At 37.7% G+C, this 17,611-nt stretch overlaps 1 protein-coding gene across 3 annotated transcripts in view; it reads left to right on the top strand.

Moving 5' to 3' along the window:
• Positions 1–291: 291 nt before the first annotated feature.
• Positions 292–17,611, top strand: part of LOC120496315 (complement C4-A-like) — a 42,221-nt gene continuing 24,901 nt past the window's right edge. For 2 of the 3 annotated variants that reach the window (XM_039696645.1, XM_039696644.1), the window contains exons 1-17: positions 292–377; positions 1,831–2,023; positions 3,018–3,198; positions 3,999–4,069; positions 4,382–4,467; positions 5,177–5,259; positions 6,603–6,690; positions 9,340–9,445; positions 9,636–9,759; positions 10,073–10,188; positions 10,915–11,082; positions 12,105–12,302; positions 13,912–14,103; positions 15,409–15,558; positions 15,978–16,104; positions 16,472–16,543; positions 17,384–17,584. In XM_039696645.1, coding sequence (XP_039552579.1) covers positions 313–377; positions 1,831–2,023; positions 3,018–3,198; positions 3,999–4,069; positions 4,382–4,467; positions 5,177–5,259; positions 6,603–6,690; positions 9,340–9,445; positions 9,636–9,759; positions 10,073–10,188; positions 10,915–11,082; positions 12,105–12,302; positions 13,912–14,103; positions 15,409–15,558; positions 15,978–16,104; positions 16,472–16,543; positions 17,384–17,584 — 2,221 coding nt within the window. In that variant the 5' untranslated portion in view covers positions 292–312. The remainder of the gene's footprint in view (positions 378–1,830; positions 2,024–3,017; positions 3,199–3,998; positions 4,070–4,381; positions 4,468–5,176; positions 5,260–6,602; positions 6,691–9,339; positions 9,446–9,635; positions 9,760–10,072; positions 10,189–10,914; positions 11,083–12,104; positions 12,303–13,911; positions 14,104–15,408; positions 15,559–15,977; positions 16,105–16,471; positions 16,544–17,383; positions 17,585–17,611) is intronic. The other variant, XM_039696646.1, reaches the window with a different exon arrangement.

Below are 17,611 nucleotides of genomic sequence, written 5' to 3'. Positions count from 1 at the left end.
TGTGAAAACTTCTCTCTGCACTTGACTTTTAGTTGCTATCATGTGAAAACATTGAAGCTGGGAAGAGAATGCATGAACAAAAAAGTATAAAATTGTGACTTAGTCCATACTGTTTCTCCATAGGGTATTACTGTGTGCACCACCACCATGTCCATCACTACTGCTTGCACAGCTTTGCAAGTTATTAATAAATAACCAGGATAGACAACATCATTTGCTGCAATGTGCTGTCAGCCCATTTTCCACAGCCAGCACCTGGATTGATGGTGGCTCTTTGGTGCTTCTGCGCAGATGTTGTAGAGTGTTGGAGCAATGGAAAGGCTGGTATTGTTGGTGAGCTTTTGTTTGCTGCTTCCCAATACAGAACAAGCACCATCGTAAGTATATTTTATTACAAATTCTTCAATCCTAACAAATCTCTTGAAAGTGAAGGTAGGAAGTAGTCTCTCTCTCTCAATAGAGAATCAAAAAAGCCAGGTTCTTGGACCACTGAAAATGTGTGTAACCTTAAACAGGTAAGAAGTAAAAAGCTTAAAACTACCCTTTTAAGGAAGAAATCTTCTCTCAGGTACCAATAATTAAAAATGTACAACTAAATCATGTTGTTTGCTCATTTATTGTTTGTGACATTTATTGGATTGAAAAATTTTGGGGGAAAAAAACCCTCTGTAATTGATTTATTCATTGCAGAAAGCAAAGTTTTAACTTCTGGAAGACCTTCAGTATTTTATATTTATCCTCTGTTTCAGTGGAGATTTACATATAAGCCAGGCCTTGTATCACCTTTTGTTAGAGCCAACTGATTCCAAGTGAATGAAATTAAATACCATCTTTATTCTCTGATTTTTATACCTCACCTTTCATTTTATGCATTTAAGAAAGAAGTGGGTTTTTTTATTGAAAAATATAAAAGGTAGTTCAGCCAACCCATTCTGATAATAGAAAATCATTCACCTTTCATTTTAGAAATCTTCTGCAGAATAATCATTTTCCAAAAACACCTGTCTTGAGCTCTGAACTGTTCCTTGTCTATGTGACATCATAGGTGAAGAGACAGGACTTGGGTCTTCACACAGTTCTCTGATTTTTGTAAAATTTTTTTGGGTAAAATAGACTTGAAAAAAAGGAGAGCAAGAATAATGATCTACATTTTAAAGGTCATGAAATCAATTACTAAGAAGAACCAGAGCAGGTCAAGAATGAAGGAAAACAATAAAGAGGAGAAAAAATCCCAACCAATTCAGCCTCCAAATCAGCCCTTCCCGGAGATGTGGTCTTACCTTCTGCAATCTGTCATTTCCAAGATTTCACAGTGATATTGCAAGGAAGATCAGATACCCGTAACCCCATACATATGGTTTCAACCTATACCACCTGACATATTAAAGCATAAACTGGCATAACGTGGATTATAGTACATGAAGATACGTAATTTTTTAGCATTAATTGTGTATTTATTAATATGTATTCATTGTCTTTCAATGCATGGCCTTGTTCTATTTCAGAAATTTGAGTTTATAGAGTTCTTTGAGTTGTTCCTGGTTATAAATTGCATTGGTAGTCCCTGGGACATATTGCAGGGTTTTTTCTCCTCTGTGTATGGTGATTGCTATTTTACAGGACTTAAACGGGAAAGTTCAGAATTTGGAGATCAGTTAGAGAAAATTATTTTCTTTTAACCTCTACTCTGACTAACAAGGGCAAATAGATTAGGTGATCTCCACAAGTCCCCTGCTCAACTATATTGTGAGAGCCTATTTTATCTTTAAAATTCATATAGTTTGGACATTCATTGGACATACTGGACAATCTGTTTACCTGTTGTTTCAGATTTCTTATTACTGCCCCAAATGTGGTGCATTTGGGCACACATGAGACAATTACAGTTCAAGTCCATGGGGCACAAAGCCCTGTGCAAGTTACCGCATTCTTCAAAGATGAGGTGAAAAATCAGCTCATATCGGAGAAGATCTACTTTAACCTTAATCAAAATAATGGCTACCAAGAGATGAAAAAAATAATGGTGAGTCTGCCATCAGAGTGATTTAATTTTTTTATTTAATGATAAAAACCACATAATCTCTACTTGGAATAGGCTGGAACTGAAACAACACTGATCCTGAGAGACACTGCCAAAACAAATTCCAGTGACAGCAGCACCCTATTCACCCAACCAGCTAATAAAACAATGCCTAATGTAATTTTAGTGGTGATTGTGAATATTCTTTTGTGCACATATAAAAGTTCGAGATTTTGTCACATGGTGATAAATGAAATTTAATTTAAACACATTTAATTGTTTTGTCACTGTTGGGTTTTCTACCTGACTTAAACTATGCTTTCAGGCCTTTGGGTTACTACTGGCCATTTTACAATACAGGAGAAACCTTTAAAATGTGTAGTCTCTCAGACCAAAGCCTCTGTTCTTTCTGCAGATTTTTAAGTTGATTAATTCTTTACATCCTATGTTGCATCATTTGCTCCTGGCACAATTCTTTGAAGTCTGGTAGGATTTATTTGAGTTGCAGTAGTTTGGGCTATTTGGTTGGGAAAAAAGCACACAGCAATATTCAGTTTAGCTTTGGTTGGTTACTCCCAAAGCTAACAGCAGAACTTTCCAATCAGGTTTCTGTCGAGGGTGATGTTTAGAAGCAGCACATTAAACTGCATGAAGTAAAACAGCAATCTCATAACCAAGATTTTAGCATAAATAGGGATTACAGGATACAGGCATGTAGACTGAATTCACCTGCCTGGAGTTATTGACACTGGGTGGAAGAAAGTGTATTTATGTGGTGGAAATGGATGATTAGAGAGTATTTCTACTTAAAAATAAATATTCACCTAGTAAGAAAGATATAACACCCAATAAGAAATATATAATTGCAAATCTTATGTTGAATGGTGCTAATAAGATTATTTAAGCACTCTAGCTGTTGTGGGGCCTCAGCTATGTGGTCCCAAAGTTACCAGGCTCATTTATACCTCTGTGGGGTTTTCCCTTTTATTCTCTTCAGGTCAAGCCAGGGAGTCTGCAGCAGAGCCTGTTCAAGAGGAGTAATCTGCCATATGTTCTACTGGTCACTGAGAGCAAGGAGCTCCGTACGGCTGCCAAGAGCACTCGCATCCTCCTGTCCTCCAAGAAAGGCTACATTTTTATCCAGACAGATAAGCCCATATACACACCAAGTTCCCAAGGTTAAAATATAAATGCTTCTCTTCAGGTGTTGGATATGCATGTTACAAGGGCAGGATTAGAAAAAGTAATAACGAGCTGGTTGTTCCGGCAGCCGGGGCTTCTGCAGGGTCAACTCTGCACATTGCAGCAACCCCTGTGGAAATGCCTCCAGAGCCAGTCACTTTTAAGGGAGACAGACAAAATCTGCTTCTTTTTGTTCAAAAAGGTTAATGATGACATTCCTTTTGAAAAAAAAAATTAATGAGAAATCTGCCAAACACCAAGTTCCTGCTGCTTCTGCTTGTAACCCCAGCAATAAGTTATCTTTGCTCTTTATGGCCATTACTACTTCGTTACTTACCAATTTAACTAACAAAAGAGGGAAGTAAAAAAAAGGGTTTGAATTTGGTTTCAAGCCTCAACTGCAGAAATAATACAAAAGCAAGTGAAGTTCTCTGAGTAATTTTCAGAATTTGCTCCAAAAATTTATCCTTCCGAAGGCTATGGAAGAATGCAATAATTTTTTTTTCACTTCTCAGACTTCTTTTCACTAAAATAAAGTGTTTTGTCTTATTCAGTAGCTCAGTTTACAGTTTGCAATGATATGTATACAGAAAGGCCAGAAAGAAATTTGTGAACCTATTTATTCTTCTGTTAAACAGTCAGATACAGGATCTTCATTCTTCATTTCTCAGACTTCTTTTCACTAAAAGAAAGTGTTTTGTCTTATATTCAGTAGCTCAGTTTACAGTTTGCAATGATATGTATACAGAAAGGCCAGAAAGAAATTTGTGAACCTATTTATTCTTCTGTTAAACAGTCAGATACAGGATCTTCATTCTGGACAATGCTATGAGGCCGACAGATGACACGGTTACAGTTGCTGTGCTAGTAAGTATGCAAAAAACACTGTTGATGAGTGCTTGTTCAGCACAGGAGCTGTGGAAAACTTGTACAAAACATCCAAGAGCACAACAATAACTGGGACTCCTCTCCAGAAATCTTTATTTGCACATATGAGATATCTGTAGTTATTTTTGGCCCATATCAGAAACATGGAGATATGTGACATGTGAATAATAAAGTAGGAAAGTAAGCAAAGCATTTTCTCTTCCATAGGACTAGGATATGACCTTGAGCTTTTGGATGGAAATGTTCGACACCTGGTGCTTAATTTCATGTTTACTTCTTCTGTCTCAACAGAATTCCAAGGGAATGGTGGTTAAAAAGTCAGACCGGAAAATAAACGCAGTGTTTGGTGAACACTTTGATATACCTGACATTGCTGAGTAAGTTGCTCCTGTGCCTTCTGCATCAAAACCTGTAGATTAAGATTCTTGACTGCTGAATTTCTTGAATTACCTTTCAAAATTGTCTTTCTTTCACCATGGGGCTCATATGGAGCCTATGATCAGTACCTTTTTACCTTTAAGCACCTCATCTTGGAGATATGAGTCCAGGATTTACTGTTAATAGGCTGCAATTAGCAACATGTATCCTGGTAAAGAACAATTAAACTGCTCAAATATCTTCTCATATGTATGGCTGCATTCAAGGGAGCACTTCTAAAAGAGCTAATCTGCAAAGCGTCATTATTATCTCTGATTTCAAACAGTCAAGCTTTTAATTAATATTCAAGGTCTTCTGGCATGCTGGGTTGATTTTGATATCTCAGTGAAGATAAGCTATAGGAATATCTTATATAAGCTATATGAGCTATATTTGATGAGTTCTGTTTCTGCGGATTTTTCAAAGGTATTGCTTTGCAAATATGTTATCTTGCACTTCCTCATACTTCTTTTGAGTGTTTCTAAGACATTTGGAAATATGTTGCTGGCTCCTCCCAGTAAAAAAAAAACAAAAACAAACATTAATTAATTACTTAGTGATGAGATCAAAGCAAGGAAAATATTATCATTCAGTGATAATTTATATGTTGGCATCATAAAATATCTGAGGAATTGTAATTAACTATTTTCTGCTGAATCTGAAATTTAGGCCTGGAACTTGGAAAATCAAAGCCTGGTTTCATCAACATGAAATGTCTAATGTTTCCACTGAATTTGAAGTTAAAAGATACGGTGAGATATTATAAAATTTGCATAATAAATATAAGGAGTTATCAAAATATGTTAAAAATACACTGCAATGGTTACATCTGGCTGTAGTTAGGCACTAAGGACGACTTTCATGGTGTTTCAGGGCATGTTTGCTATCTGTGATAGCAGAAGAAAAGCTCTGGGTTTGTATGACTTCCACTTACATTTAAAAAAAGAAACACCTCTGGTTTTATACAGATTTAGTAACTTTTTAAACATTTGTATAAATAAAAGGAGTTACCACAATGTGTTAAAAATACACTGCAATGGTTATATCTGGCTGTAGTTAGGCACTACTAAGGACAACTTTCATGGTGCTTCAGGGCATCATTGCTATCTGTGATAGCAGAAGAAAAGCTCTGAGGTTGTATGGCTTCCACTTACATTTAAAAAAAGAAACACCTCTGGTTTTATACACATTTAGTAACTTTTTAAACATTTGTTAAACATTTTGTCACAAAACATTAGATGGACTCTCCTACCACAGGAAAAAAAAAATTAGGTAAGCTCCATTTTGAAGTAATTTCAATTCTGGCTAAAGTTTGCAATGAAGACTGGGATGGAAAAAAGAAAAAAAAAACCCTGCCCATTTTGTCTCAGCCAAATTCAATCTAGAAGTTTCTTAGAGTTATTCCTATCCTCAAAGAACTTTTTTATGGAAAATAAGGGCCCTTTGGATAAAGTAAACATGTAAAAAAGTAACAATTTGGGATAAGAAGTGGTTTGATTTATTTACACTGAAATGATACCTTCTTGTAAAATTAATGTGCATTTGTTGTTTCATTGTTTTCATTTTTATTCCTTTAAAGACAAGAAAACCTTGAGATTGTCTGAAAATCTCTGTTTAACAAAACTGATTTTGTCTTAGCTAGTGGAGGTAGCAGAATAGTGGAGATTACTCCAAACAGCTGGAAGCAGGAGCAAATCACTCTGCTATACCTGCTGGAGCAAATAGGTTGGCTTTGTAGGAGCAAATTCAGAGTGACACACCTGATGCTGAGGAGCTCATACCCACACTCTACCCATTTCAGGGTGGGTTTACTTCAGCCTGCTCCTAGTCCAGGGCCCTTCCTGCCCATGAGCAGGCAGAGTTTATCTTATTTTCATTGCAAGTAAATAAATTTTGTGTGCTTGAAGACTGCTCCACTATGCGAAGCAAGCAGAATAAGTGAAAATGAGCAGTAGATTTGCTTCAGAAGAGCACTGCTAATTCAAAATAAAACATCCCCTCAGTGTAGCTGCATTGTCTCAGCATGTGTTGCCATGACAGGAGTTTAAGGTATGTTTGAAACTCACAAGTCTTTTGTCTTCTCTTTTTCATGCAGAACTTCCAAGTTTTGAAGTCAAACTCATCCCACTTCATCCATACTACCATATCTGGAATGAAAGCTTTGTGTTTGATATCGAGGCAAAGTAGGTGTGCTCAGAGCCAAGCTGGTTAAGAGGCAGACAAGCAGTTCTGAGTTTTGTGACTTTTACCTATTTCTTGTCTTTAAGAGTTAACTAACTTCTGGCTTTCCTTGGATCTGATCAATTTTATATACTCTCTGTTTCCACCACTGACTTGAGAAATCAGTGCCAAGAGCTACCTGGGTCCAGGTCATGGAACAAGATTTTCTGAATATTTCAGTTTCCTATCAAAATGGCTATTTAGGATTCTCCTCTGTGTTGCTAAGCAAGATTCCAGGCAAACTAATCACCTGGTTTTCTGTATATTTTTAGTTTAAACATATAAATGTTCTAAAGCCTCCACTGAATTATGTGTAACATAATGTATTATGTGTAACATAATTCAAGTAGAGCTGAATTAAAGTTTGGGTATGGAATTTTCTCAAAGCACAGTGAAATCTGTAAATAATGAGCTAGTGCTCATTTGAGAGTAGTGATTTATGCAGAAAGGCTTCCAGGTAGACAAATACAAATAATCAGAGGAGTTTCCATGACCATCACTACAGCATCACATGTCCATTGCTGAATAGCAGTGCACTGGCCTGGATGTTCCACGGCAACAGAGCTCTGACTGGCCAGACCATGGGGCAGGGCTCAAAGGAAAATTAATCACACCTGCTGCCATATGAAATATGAATGGCATCAAACACAGAGAAACTTAGGCAGACAATGAAAATTGAATCCATCAAAATTTTTTTAATAAAAATAATTTTTTGGCTGGTGAATTTTCAGGTTTCATAAGAGTAGAAATGCTAAGAAATGGCTTGTTAGGAGAATGACTAAATTAGAACTTGATACCCTGAAACTTTCATGGGTTTTTTTTTTTCTAAAGAGGAATAAATGGTATCAAATAAGAATGGCATCAAACACAGAGAAACTTATGAAGGCAGACAATGAAAATTGAATCCATCAATTTTTTTTAAATAAAAATAATTTTTTGGCTGTCGAATTTTCAGGTTGCATAAGAGTAGAAATGCTCAGAAATGGTTTGTTAGGAGAATGACTAAATTAGGACTTGATACCTTGAATTTTCGGGTTTTTTTTCTTTTTCTAAAGAGGAATAAATGTTATGAAATAAGAACAGGCAGGTGGAAGCTGCTGGCCTTCTTTCATAGTTGGGAGAAATCTATTCAGTTTCAGAGGACTATTAGACTACTGCCTGCTGTCCTTGACTGTGCTGGTCCTTCTGTTCCCCAGCACACCTTGAGAGAGCAGAAAGAGCCTGCATCTGCCTCCTTGTGCTTGTCTGAACAAACTCAACTCTTCTTATCTCCTCTTGATCACCTTAAGTTTTTATTTGGTTCTATTGAATAATTACTCGCTTTAATCATGATAACTTGATATTGTGATATAAAGTGATTTCAAATCACTGGCTTCAGTATTTTAATCCTTTCTAAATTTTTCTCTGTGATATTGCAGCACTCTATTTTGACTTTATGAACTTCATATATATTTGACTCCTCATTAACTTCATAATTATTTAAGAAGAAAAATTGACATTCAATTACTGGATACCATTCTTTTCCTTATTGGGAAAGTCCTAGTGGTGCTACACGGGCCTGCATGACTTTCACCAAAATCAGCATATGGAATTCCTGATAATTGAACTTATTTCTCTAAACTGGCCATGCATGTAATGAAGTTAGTGTAATTGACTATTGTTTCCCATTTATTAGCTCTGGCATTCAATGCAGTTTTCATAAGACCTGTCTCTCCATTGGCTTTATTGGTATAGATCAGTGCTGCTGATCAGGTCAATTTACAAGAGGCTTGTTTAAACAAAAATAAGCCATTACAGGACTGAGGTGAAGCAGGATTTCCACAAGGAAAAGACAATACCATGGCCATGATGGGTCTCATGTAGCACATCACACACTGTGCTGTTGGAAGATGGCATCTGCCAGGGCTTTCTTGAGTACAGAGCCAGGTGCAACAACAGGCCCTATCCTCTCTCCCCATGACCTTTATTAAATGTTCAAGGATGTTCTGGCCAGATGCTGATCTGGCAAATATTTCACTTACAAGGTGACTTTTCTGCCATACTGCCTAAATCTGTAGGAGCGATGTGGGGCAGATGATGTCCACTCTATCCAATGCAGTTGTTAGAATATCAGCAGGGAGGGTCTTCCTGCTGTATGTCTTCAGAGGTACCAAGTATTTCATATCACTCCCTGAAATTATTCTCTTATACCTTATTTTCTATGCTCTGTTCATGAGGTGTCTCATGCAAAGGAATTAGCTGTACATCCAAGCTGAATGGGATGAGCGGGGTAAAACCTCTCTGTGCAACTTAAGTTCTCATTAATTTGTTAAAAAAAAAAAATTACTCCAGTGCAAATTTTACCAGATGATGTCTCCTCATGTGATTCTGCCAATGTGATTTATGCTATAAGTCTCTTTGCATTTGAAATCACCAGTTGGCACAAAGATCAGTAAAAGTTTTCATGTTTGAGTTGCGAGAGAGTGGGACTAAATTTTGTTTTCAAGCTATTAGTTATAATTGGGATGCCTAAAAATATTACAATATTTTTTCAGCATAAAATGATTAGTCTGTGTTACGCTTGCTTTTTATTAAAATAATGATCCCTCTCCTCACTTTTCTTCCTTCCAAAGGCATTCTTATGGGAAAGAGATTCAAGGTGCTGCATATGTGCGTTTTGGCATAATCGATGAAAATGACAACAAAATATTTATTCCAGGCCTGGAGCAACAGCTATCAGTAAGTATTCAGTGGAACTACTTTGATTTATCCTACCTGAGCTGAATATTGTAAAAAATTCTAGGAATTTACAAGTCCATAATACTGTAGCTGTGATATAAACAACACTTTATTTCTAATGGCAACAAACCAGTAAGACTGTCTCTCCTTTTCTTTTTTTTTTTTTTCTCTCCTCCTACTTTTGTTTTAGATCCAAAATGGAAGAGGAAGAGTTACTTTAAATACACCACTTTTGGAAGAGAAATTGAGAAGGAGTATTTCCACTCTAGAAGGATTTCATTTATATGTCGCTGTTACCACTGTAGAAACTGCAAGTGAGTATGGCTTGGCTGATACAGTCTGGAAGATTCCCATTGATCTTTCTCTGGTGTAATCTGTTATGTGGGGAATTTGATCTCACTGCATCCATTGTTGCTGCAAAGCTTGCTCATTCTGTCAGGAGTTAACTAGAAGAATCTTAGATGGAAAGCGGCTGCTCAAGCTCCAAGTTGCAGATGGCATTAGGTAACTTTAACTCTCGCCAATAATTGAAAAGGAAAACAAAATCTTTCAGAAGTTTAGATATCCAAAGTATGCAAGTCTATAGTTAGTGCCCCCATAGCAACACATACTGTTTGATGTTAACAGGTGGTGAGATGAGGGAAGAGGAGCTCAGCAGTGTGAAGTTTGTGAGATCTCCTTATGCTCTTGATCTGTCTAACACCAAAAAGTATTTTGTGCCTGGAGCCCCCTTCTCTGTTATGGTATGTAGTGTTCTGACTGTGTCTGTCTGCCTTCATAGCAATGCATTTACACCTGCCCTCTTTCCTTGTCTGATTTGCTGTGAGTTCTGTAGGATAGACACCTTCAAGAGTAGGTCCAACACAGAGCTACTCTGTGTGTATCTGGTTTGTCCCATTTCTGTATATTCAGAGCCTGAACAGCCAGAAAATGCTGGTTTTCTGCTCTAGAAATCGATGTTGCCCTACAAAGTTTTATAAAACATAGCAGTCTCTTCCTCTCTTCCCCATCAAAATATTGAAACAAGGATATTGTAATAAGATAATACCATATAAAATTAAAATTGTGAAAAGTAAAGCCTTTTAAAATAAATTTAATTTTATATGGCCTGAAACTTCACACCTTCAATTTTCTAGAGTATTCTACAAAGAGTTGAAGTCAGAAATTTGTCTTATAATAGTTAAGGACAAATATCTCTGGGACCTGCTTAAACCAAATAGATGCCAGTTGAAAATCCAGGGCATTTTGTAAACTGTATTCACAGATTTTTGCCTTAACTGAAGACCAGATGGAGTCAATTGCTCTCCCGTTTTCTCAAAGCTCAGGTTTTTGAATAATGGTGTGTACAGGTTTATATTTTTTCTCAGTTCATAAAAATTATAATTAGAAATTATAATTGCTTCTTATTTGTGTGCATTTTTTAAACATAGGATTTCCTTTAAATAACATAACTTTTTTTTTTTTTACAGGCATCTGCCACTTTTGTTGATGGTACTCCTGCTGCCTTCCTGTTTGTCACTGCCACCGTCACCTTGCCTGGAAAACCCCCAGTGAAGAAAACTGCTTTCTGTAACAGAGAGGGTCTGGTCTCTATTACTTTCGACATCCCCAGAGATGCTCAAATGCTTGAAATAAAGGTAAAGGAAATGCAGGTGTCACCCTGTTCTTCTAAGTTCTTCTAAACCTTCTGATGTTTACATTTTTGTAACAGAGTTCTCATGCATTTTTCATGTAAATAATAATTGTTTTACATTCCTTTCTAGAAAAAACAATTTGATAAACTATTAATATAACCAGTGTAGGTTAAAAAGTAACAATTTCATTCTCCAATCACTTTTAAAACTCTATAAATATTAGAGTTCAAAAATAAACTATGCTCTTTTTACCTTAAACATTCCAGCTTGTGCGTATCATTCATTTCATGTCCTATTACAACCTGCAAGCATCCACGTTTAAAAGGTTCCCACTGAGAATTTCTCATAATACAATTATAAACAACTGTGAAGATTATAATTTTTCATTTTAATTAGCACAGAGGGTGGAACATGATTTCGTATATGACCTGCAGATCCTTGTCCAGATTGTGTAAGATTTGTTAGACAGATTAGGGGCCTGAGGGATGTCTCAAGTAAAGGACACTCCTGTAGTGTCATCAGAGCCTTGGGAGTACATGCATTGGTTATAGTGATGCATTTTTGTGTTTTGGATGTGCATTTGCCTGGCATGAAGGACAGAAATGAGACTTTAAGGAATATCACCATACAAAGTGATAGAAAATTATCAGAGGAAAGTGAAGGAAAAGGTCCTGAGCAATGCAGAGAGTCAACTACATTTGCCCAATCAGAGGGTTCAATTATGTCCACAATATAAAATGGGGAAAAATTTGTCTGAGTACAAAATCACTTTGTGATTTTTGACCTATTTATTCTCATTTAGAAAGAGCCAAGGGTGAAAATACCAAATGCAAATACAGTAAGAGGCAAAATGGGGTAAGAGAACAAAATGGAATTTTGATGCCAATTCTGCTAATGAGGGCTCAGCAATTATTCCTCTCACTTCACAGCATTTTCCAAATAACCTGGCACAATATAATCATTTGTGACACTATACACTGTCTCTTGCTGGACATTTTACTCACTCTTCTTTTCTTCCCTGACAGGTAAAGGCTGAAGAGGGTAAAGAAAGGTTAGAAACACCTGAAGCCAGTCTCAGAGCTGAAAGATACCAGTCTGCTTCTCCAAACTACCTCAGCATCAGCATCCCACACACTGTTGTGGCACCTGGAGATACCTTACCCATCACCCTGAATGATAATCATCAGCCTGGCAGTGGAAACATTGGCTACTTCTACTATATGGTAAACAAAATAGTACCATACCAGTAATTTATTTCAGAAATTATGCAACCTGGAACATTTATTGATGCAAGGGGAAGCCAAGGGGGTCCAGCAAAGGGCAGGTGGGATGATTCGTATTCTGGCACTCCTGACCCACCAAGACAGGCTCAGGGAACTGAGCTTGTTCACTTTGGTGAAGAGTGAGTTAATAGCAACCTAAAACTACTTTAAAGAGTAATTAAGGTATAGTGAAGACAAGATGTCCTAGGTGATGCCACACAATCTAACAAGGGACCAAAGTTACAAATTATGGCCTGGAAGATTCATTTTTGGGAAAATCTATTCTCTAGTGATAAGTGCAGTATTAGAAGAGGTTCCACAGAGCGTTGAGAATTTCCAGCCATAGAAAAATCCAACACTCAAGAAGAGAAAACTTCTCCAGTCTTGCCTAGTCTTACTCTTATGATGTCTCATCTCAGAACAAGCAGCTGGACTAGAGATCTCCATAAATCCTTTTCAGAAATTATTTCTATGATTCTTCTTTTTTTAATATACATTTGCACGTGTTTTTGGGGCATGTAAAATGCAGAGCGTTTATTTTGCTGAATGAGACAAATGTGTTTGTGGGTACATGCCAGGAGTGAATCTGTTGAATGTAAAATGTGTTTAATCCCCTGCTCACTCTCTGTCCTAATTTCCCTTGGCAGCCTAAATCTCACAGGATGATAAGTGCCAAGATATCAGTTCCCATTTATTTTTAAAATGACTCTGATATATTGGAATAATCGTTTCCCTTAAATTTAGGTTTGGGGGTTTGTTTTCAATGGATGATGTATCACAGGGTTGGAATTGGTGCTGCCAGTCTTTGGGAAGGTTTAGTGCTGGGCAGGCAGGACGTGTGGGAGGGATGGTGGCAGACACTGCTGCAGCTCAGCAGTGAGGGTCTTTCCCAAACTTTGGTCATCTTGACAAAGGCAGTGAGGATTTCAGGCCAGGCTGAGCATGCCTTTGTTACTTTCTGAAACCCTGTATGTTTAGGAAAGCTTCACATGTTTTGTTCAGGGAAGAGCACCCTCACTCCTGCCACTCTGCCTTTTTTTCATTCCTCTGACCGCCCATGAATACAGTTAAAATAATGTAGGAAGGAAAGAGTCAAATAGTGAAGGATGGGCTGAAATCAGTTCAAGATGTGTCTGTGGGACTTTATCCTTAAACCTCCTGCTCCAACTCTTTCACACCATCTGAAAGATTCAGTACTGATTACAGATTCACTAATGCTGATATCTTCCTACGTGTGATTTCCAGTCATTGCAGAAGACAAAATTTAGTGTTCTCTCTGGGTACCCCTTCTCAAGTTGTAAGATTGAGTGGAGGGTGACAGATTTGTGTTCAAACCTGGGCCACAAGACCAGTGTAGCAGACACCCACCACCACAGTGTGCAGGTCATCTCCAGGCTACTGGTATACAGCTTGGTAATCAAAACTGTTAATGCCATTAGAAAAGAATATATTCTAAACAGAAATTACCTCAGGAAAAAAAATACCAAAACAAACAGTAAAATTATGCAGCATAATGCCCTTTCTGGGGCATCGTCACACTATTTGATTTCACTTTGTTTCTGCCTTGCAGGTTGTGGCAAAGGGACAAGCTGAGCTTCTGGGAAGGGTCCCATCCTCAAACAAAGTAATAAACCTTAAAATCACCGAGAAGATGGTGCCTGCCTTTCGGTTTTTAGCCTACTACTTCATTGAGCACGAGGGCCGGCAAGAGATCATTGCTGATTCTGTGTGGGTGGATGTCGTGGATCACTGCGAAGGAAAGGTGCTCTCAAAGCCCATGGCTTCTGTTGTTGCATTCCAATTTTTTTTTAAAAAAGGGGGTACTGGCAGAGCAAGTGCAGGCCTGGAATTATAAACTGAGACATGTCATTTTTATTGAAATGGAGTCATCAGGAGTCGTGCCAAAAGGTATAGCTCAGAAAGGTTGTGCCTCAAATTGATGAAAAATACTGTTTCTTACAGAAAAAATCACCCCTTGTTAGTGTCTCTGTTTTAGAAATTCACAAGAAAACACTGATAGAATTGTTGAGGGGGAAGAATCTCTTTGTAACTTTTTGTAGTGATGTGTGTTGCACGAAAGAAAGTGAAGCCATTTATTGGGAAAAAGTTATGAATTTGAGGTAATATTTCAAGCTTTTTAATTTCTGTTAAAAGTAATTTTATGAGTTTTGGTAGCATTTCAAAAGCTTTAAAAATAGAACAGTTTACATTAGAAAATGAAGTGTAGACAAAATGGGAGACCCTCTAAGCCTTTCTTTGATCTTCTATCTTCTCCTATTCCTTCTCCTCACTTTGGGACTATAAGGTAGAATCAAAAAAAAATGGAGACACAGGAACTCCTCCCAGTAGCATGACAGCCAATTGCTGAAAATTGTCAGCTGTCTAAAATTATTTTTTCCACTGAAAATGTTTGTTTTAGAAAAAGAATATGATGGTCCATTGGGGGGAAAAAAGTTTTCAAGAAAAAATCATCCATCTCCAACAGACAAACCAATCCTTCATTTATGCAAGGACAAAATTTAGTAATGTTCACAGGAATTTCTAGTAATAATTCCCTATTATTTCATAATCACCATGGCTACTTCCTCTCCAAACCACAGAAGTGTGCACATCAGAATGACATCTGTGTTTGCTCACTTTTGCTAAAAATTTCAAGTGAGTGATAGAAAGCAGGACATATTATTACAGACTGGTTTAATTTGGTTAATTTTGTACATTACCATGTAATGACATTGTGCTCATGTCTTTCATGATAATTTTTCCCAACTGGAAAGCAACAAAATTATCTTGAAGACCCCAGTTCCACAAACCCCTAACACAAACTTTTAATTTCCCTTGATGCTTAAATGTCATTGAAAACCAACATCCAAAATTCTGCAAGCCTTCAGTGTGAAGTATTTGCACCTACGTGTTCCAAAACGCAGGATCATAGGCAGAAACTCAAAAAAACAGGAACATCTCCCAGCCTCTGACTGCTGACAGTCACAGCTGACAGTAGTCCTGGCCCAAAGATTCTTCACTTCTTATTAAAAAATATTATATTTTTGTTTCAATCTTTTCTATTTAGATTAAAGTGAGAACAGAACAAGACACATATGAACCAACAGACCAGGTCAATTTACAGATTGAAATGGACCATGCTGGAAAAGTTGCCTTAGCTGTGGTTGATAAGGCAGTTTTTATTCTGAATAAGAAAAACAAGCTTACAGCCAAAAAGGTAAGATATTTGTAAGAAAATACCACAGCAAGCAAAGTTAAGCAAATTTTGTCTTTACTAATGAGAGGATCAAAATATAATTAATGGCTATTAATTGCCTAGACAACACTTTGCTAAATTTGAAAATGTCTTTTCTTTTGCAATTGGGGATCTATTTAAGATTAATTGCATGTTTAAAATGAGTGGTATATTTAAGATGGGGATTTCCATCCTATGGCATACAAGTCTGTAAATTTAAAAAAGCATGTCTTGAAAGCACTCACTAACTAAAATGTCCCTCAGCTTTAATCTGCTTCCACATGCAAGTTGCACCACCAATTTCTCTTGTTTCTCAAATCAAAGGCTACAAGAATTGTTCTGATATATGTATAAACCCTTTACAAGCATGTAAAATCCATCTGTGCTATTTTATTTGGCAGGTATTTAATGCTATGAATTCATATGATCTTGGTTGTTCTGCGGGTGGTGGCGCAAATAACATTCAAGTTTTTACTGATGTTGGTCTGGCTTTTATATCAGACACGATTCAATCCAGCATTCGGGAAGGTAAGTGCAACCTGCCCTTCAGAAATCTGTGTGAGACCACTATAGAGCTGGGGAAACTGCTTAAAAACTCAGAAACATTTTTACTCTTATGCTGTAAAATCTCCTTTGCCTTTGGATTTTTCTTCTGCTCTTCCACCAGATGCTGGCAGCTCAGATATGCCAGATGGTGGGTGCTGGTCCTTTGGTGACAACCTCAGCTGGGGCAGGCAGCAGTTGGCTAGGCTGGAAGATTTGTGGGACTCTCCCTCAAAGTGTGGGTCTTCTGTCAGTGAGATGGGTCCTAAGACAGGTCTTCATGGATGATGTGAATGATCAGGCTGTTCCTGTCATATCATTGTGACCAAGTACTTCTGTTCTGCCTTCCCAGGATACAAATGCGACCAGGGCACCAGAAGGCAGAAGAGATCTTTGGATTTTCAGAAAAAAATGTCAGGAATTGGTATGTCTGCTCCACTGGGTGGCCTGAAAATCTTAGCAGGGGGAGGCAAAGGGATGTGTCTGGGATCTAGGGGGCAAGAAGTGATGGCATGGTGAAGGATGCAAGATACTCTTAGTTCCAGTTCTTGCATTACGTGACATAACCTAGCACAAATGTGTGTACTGTGCTGCGTGATGCATCAGTCATCAGCACAGCTCAAAAAACAAAACCAAATAATGCCTATAAATGGAAACTTGTTCACTGCTTTATAATCCCAAATGCAAAGCACTTCTAGTAGATAACATGTCATGTCATCAGTCACAACTTTGAGGTTTTGAAAATCATTTTTATGGTCAGAAGATGTTTTATAAATCCTTTTTTTCCTTGACATTCTGCTTTGAAGCTGTGCCAACTTTGGTGCTTTGTGCTTCAATTAAGAGAAGAGTTAGTATAACATTTGGTATAAAATGTCACTTTGTGCAAATTTTTTTTCTCATTTTCTTGCCAGAAGATATGAAGGGTTCAAATTGGATTCTTCCTTTCTTTTGAAGTCAGACTCTATTCAAGAAAGAGAACACTGATATTGCTATTTCTATTAAGAATTCCAAACTGCAAAGAGAATTCAACTTTTAATTCAGTCTGACTGGGAAGAGAGGGCTTAGAACAGAATGTCTAGGATGCCCTAGAGCCCATCCTTTCCTCCTGTGTTTGTGGACTGTTTTCAGGGTCCCAGGCTGAAGCTTGGTTGTTGCAATAGAAACTGATCCCAATGGCAAAGAATGACGGGATTGAGCACAATGAACACCTTTACACTGATTTCTTCTTACACAGCACTAATTCTGGGCTTTACTTCTATTGCAGCCAGCAAATACCAAAACACTGCTCTACTAAAATGCTGCCAAGATGGAATGAAATTAAATCCCATGAGGTTTCCTTGTGCAAAAAGGGTGGAAAGGGTGTCCGGCTCCCGGGAGTGCAGGGATGCATTCCAGGACTGCTGTGAGAAAGCCACAGCCCTCAGGAAGCAGGCGAGGCAGAGGAACAGAGTGGGCTTGGCACGACGTAAGGGGCGGTGGCACACAGCTCTGC

This window comes from Passer montanus, unplaced genomic scaffold, assembly GCF_014805655.1.
Source record: "Passer montanus isolate IOZ18808 unplaced genomic scaffold, ASM1480565v1 scaffold99, whole genome shotgun sequence".
Taxonomy (NCBI): domain Eukaryota; kingdom Metazoa; phylum Chordata; class Aves; order Passeriformes; family Passeridae; genus Passer; species Passer montanus.
This window is presented reverse-complemented; position numbering and strand designations above follow the sequence as displayed.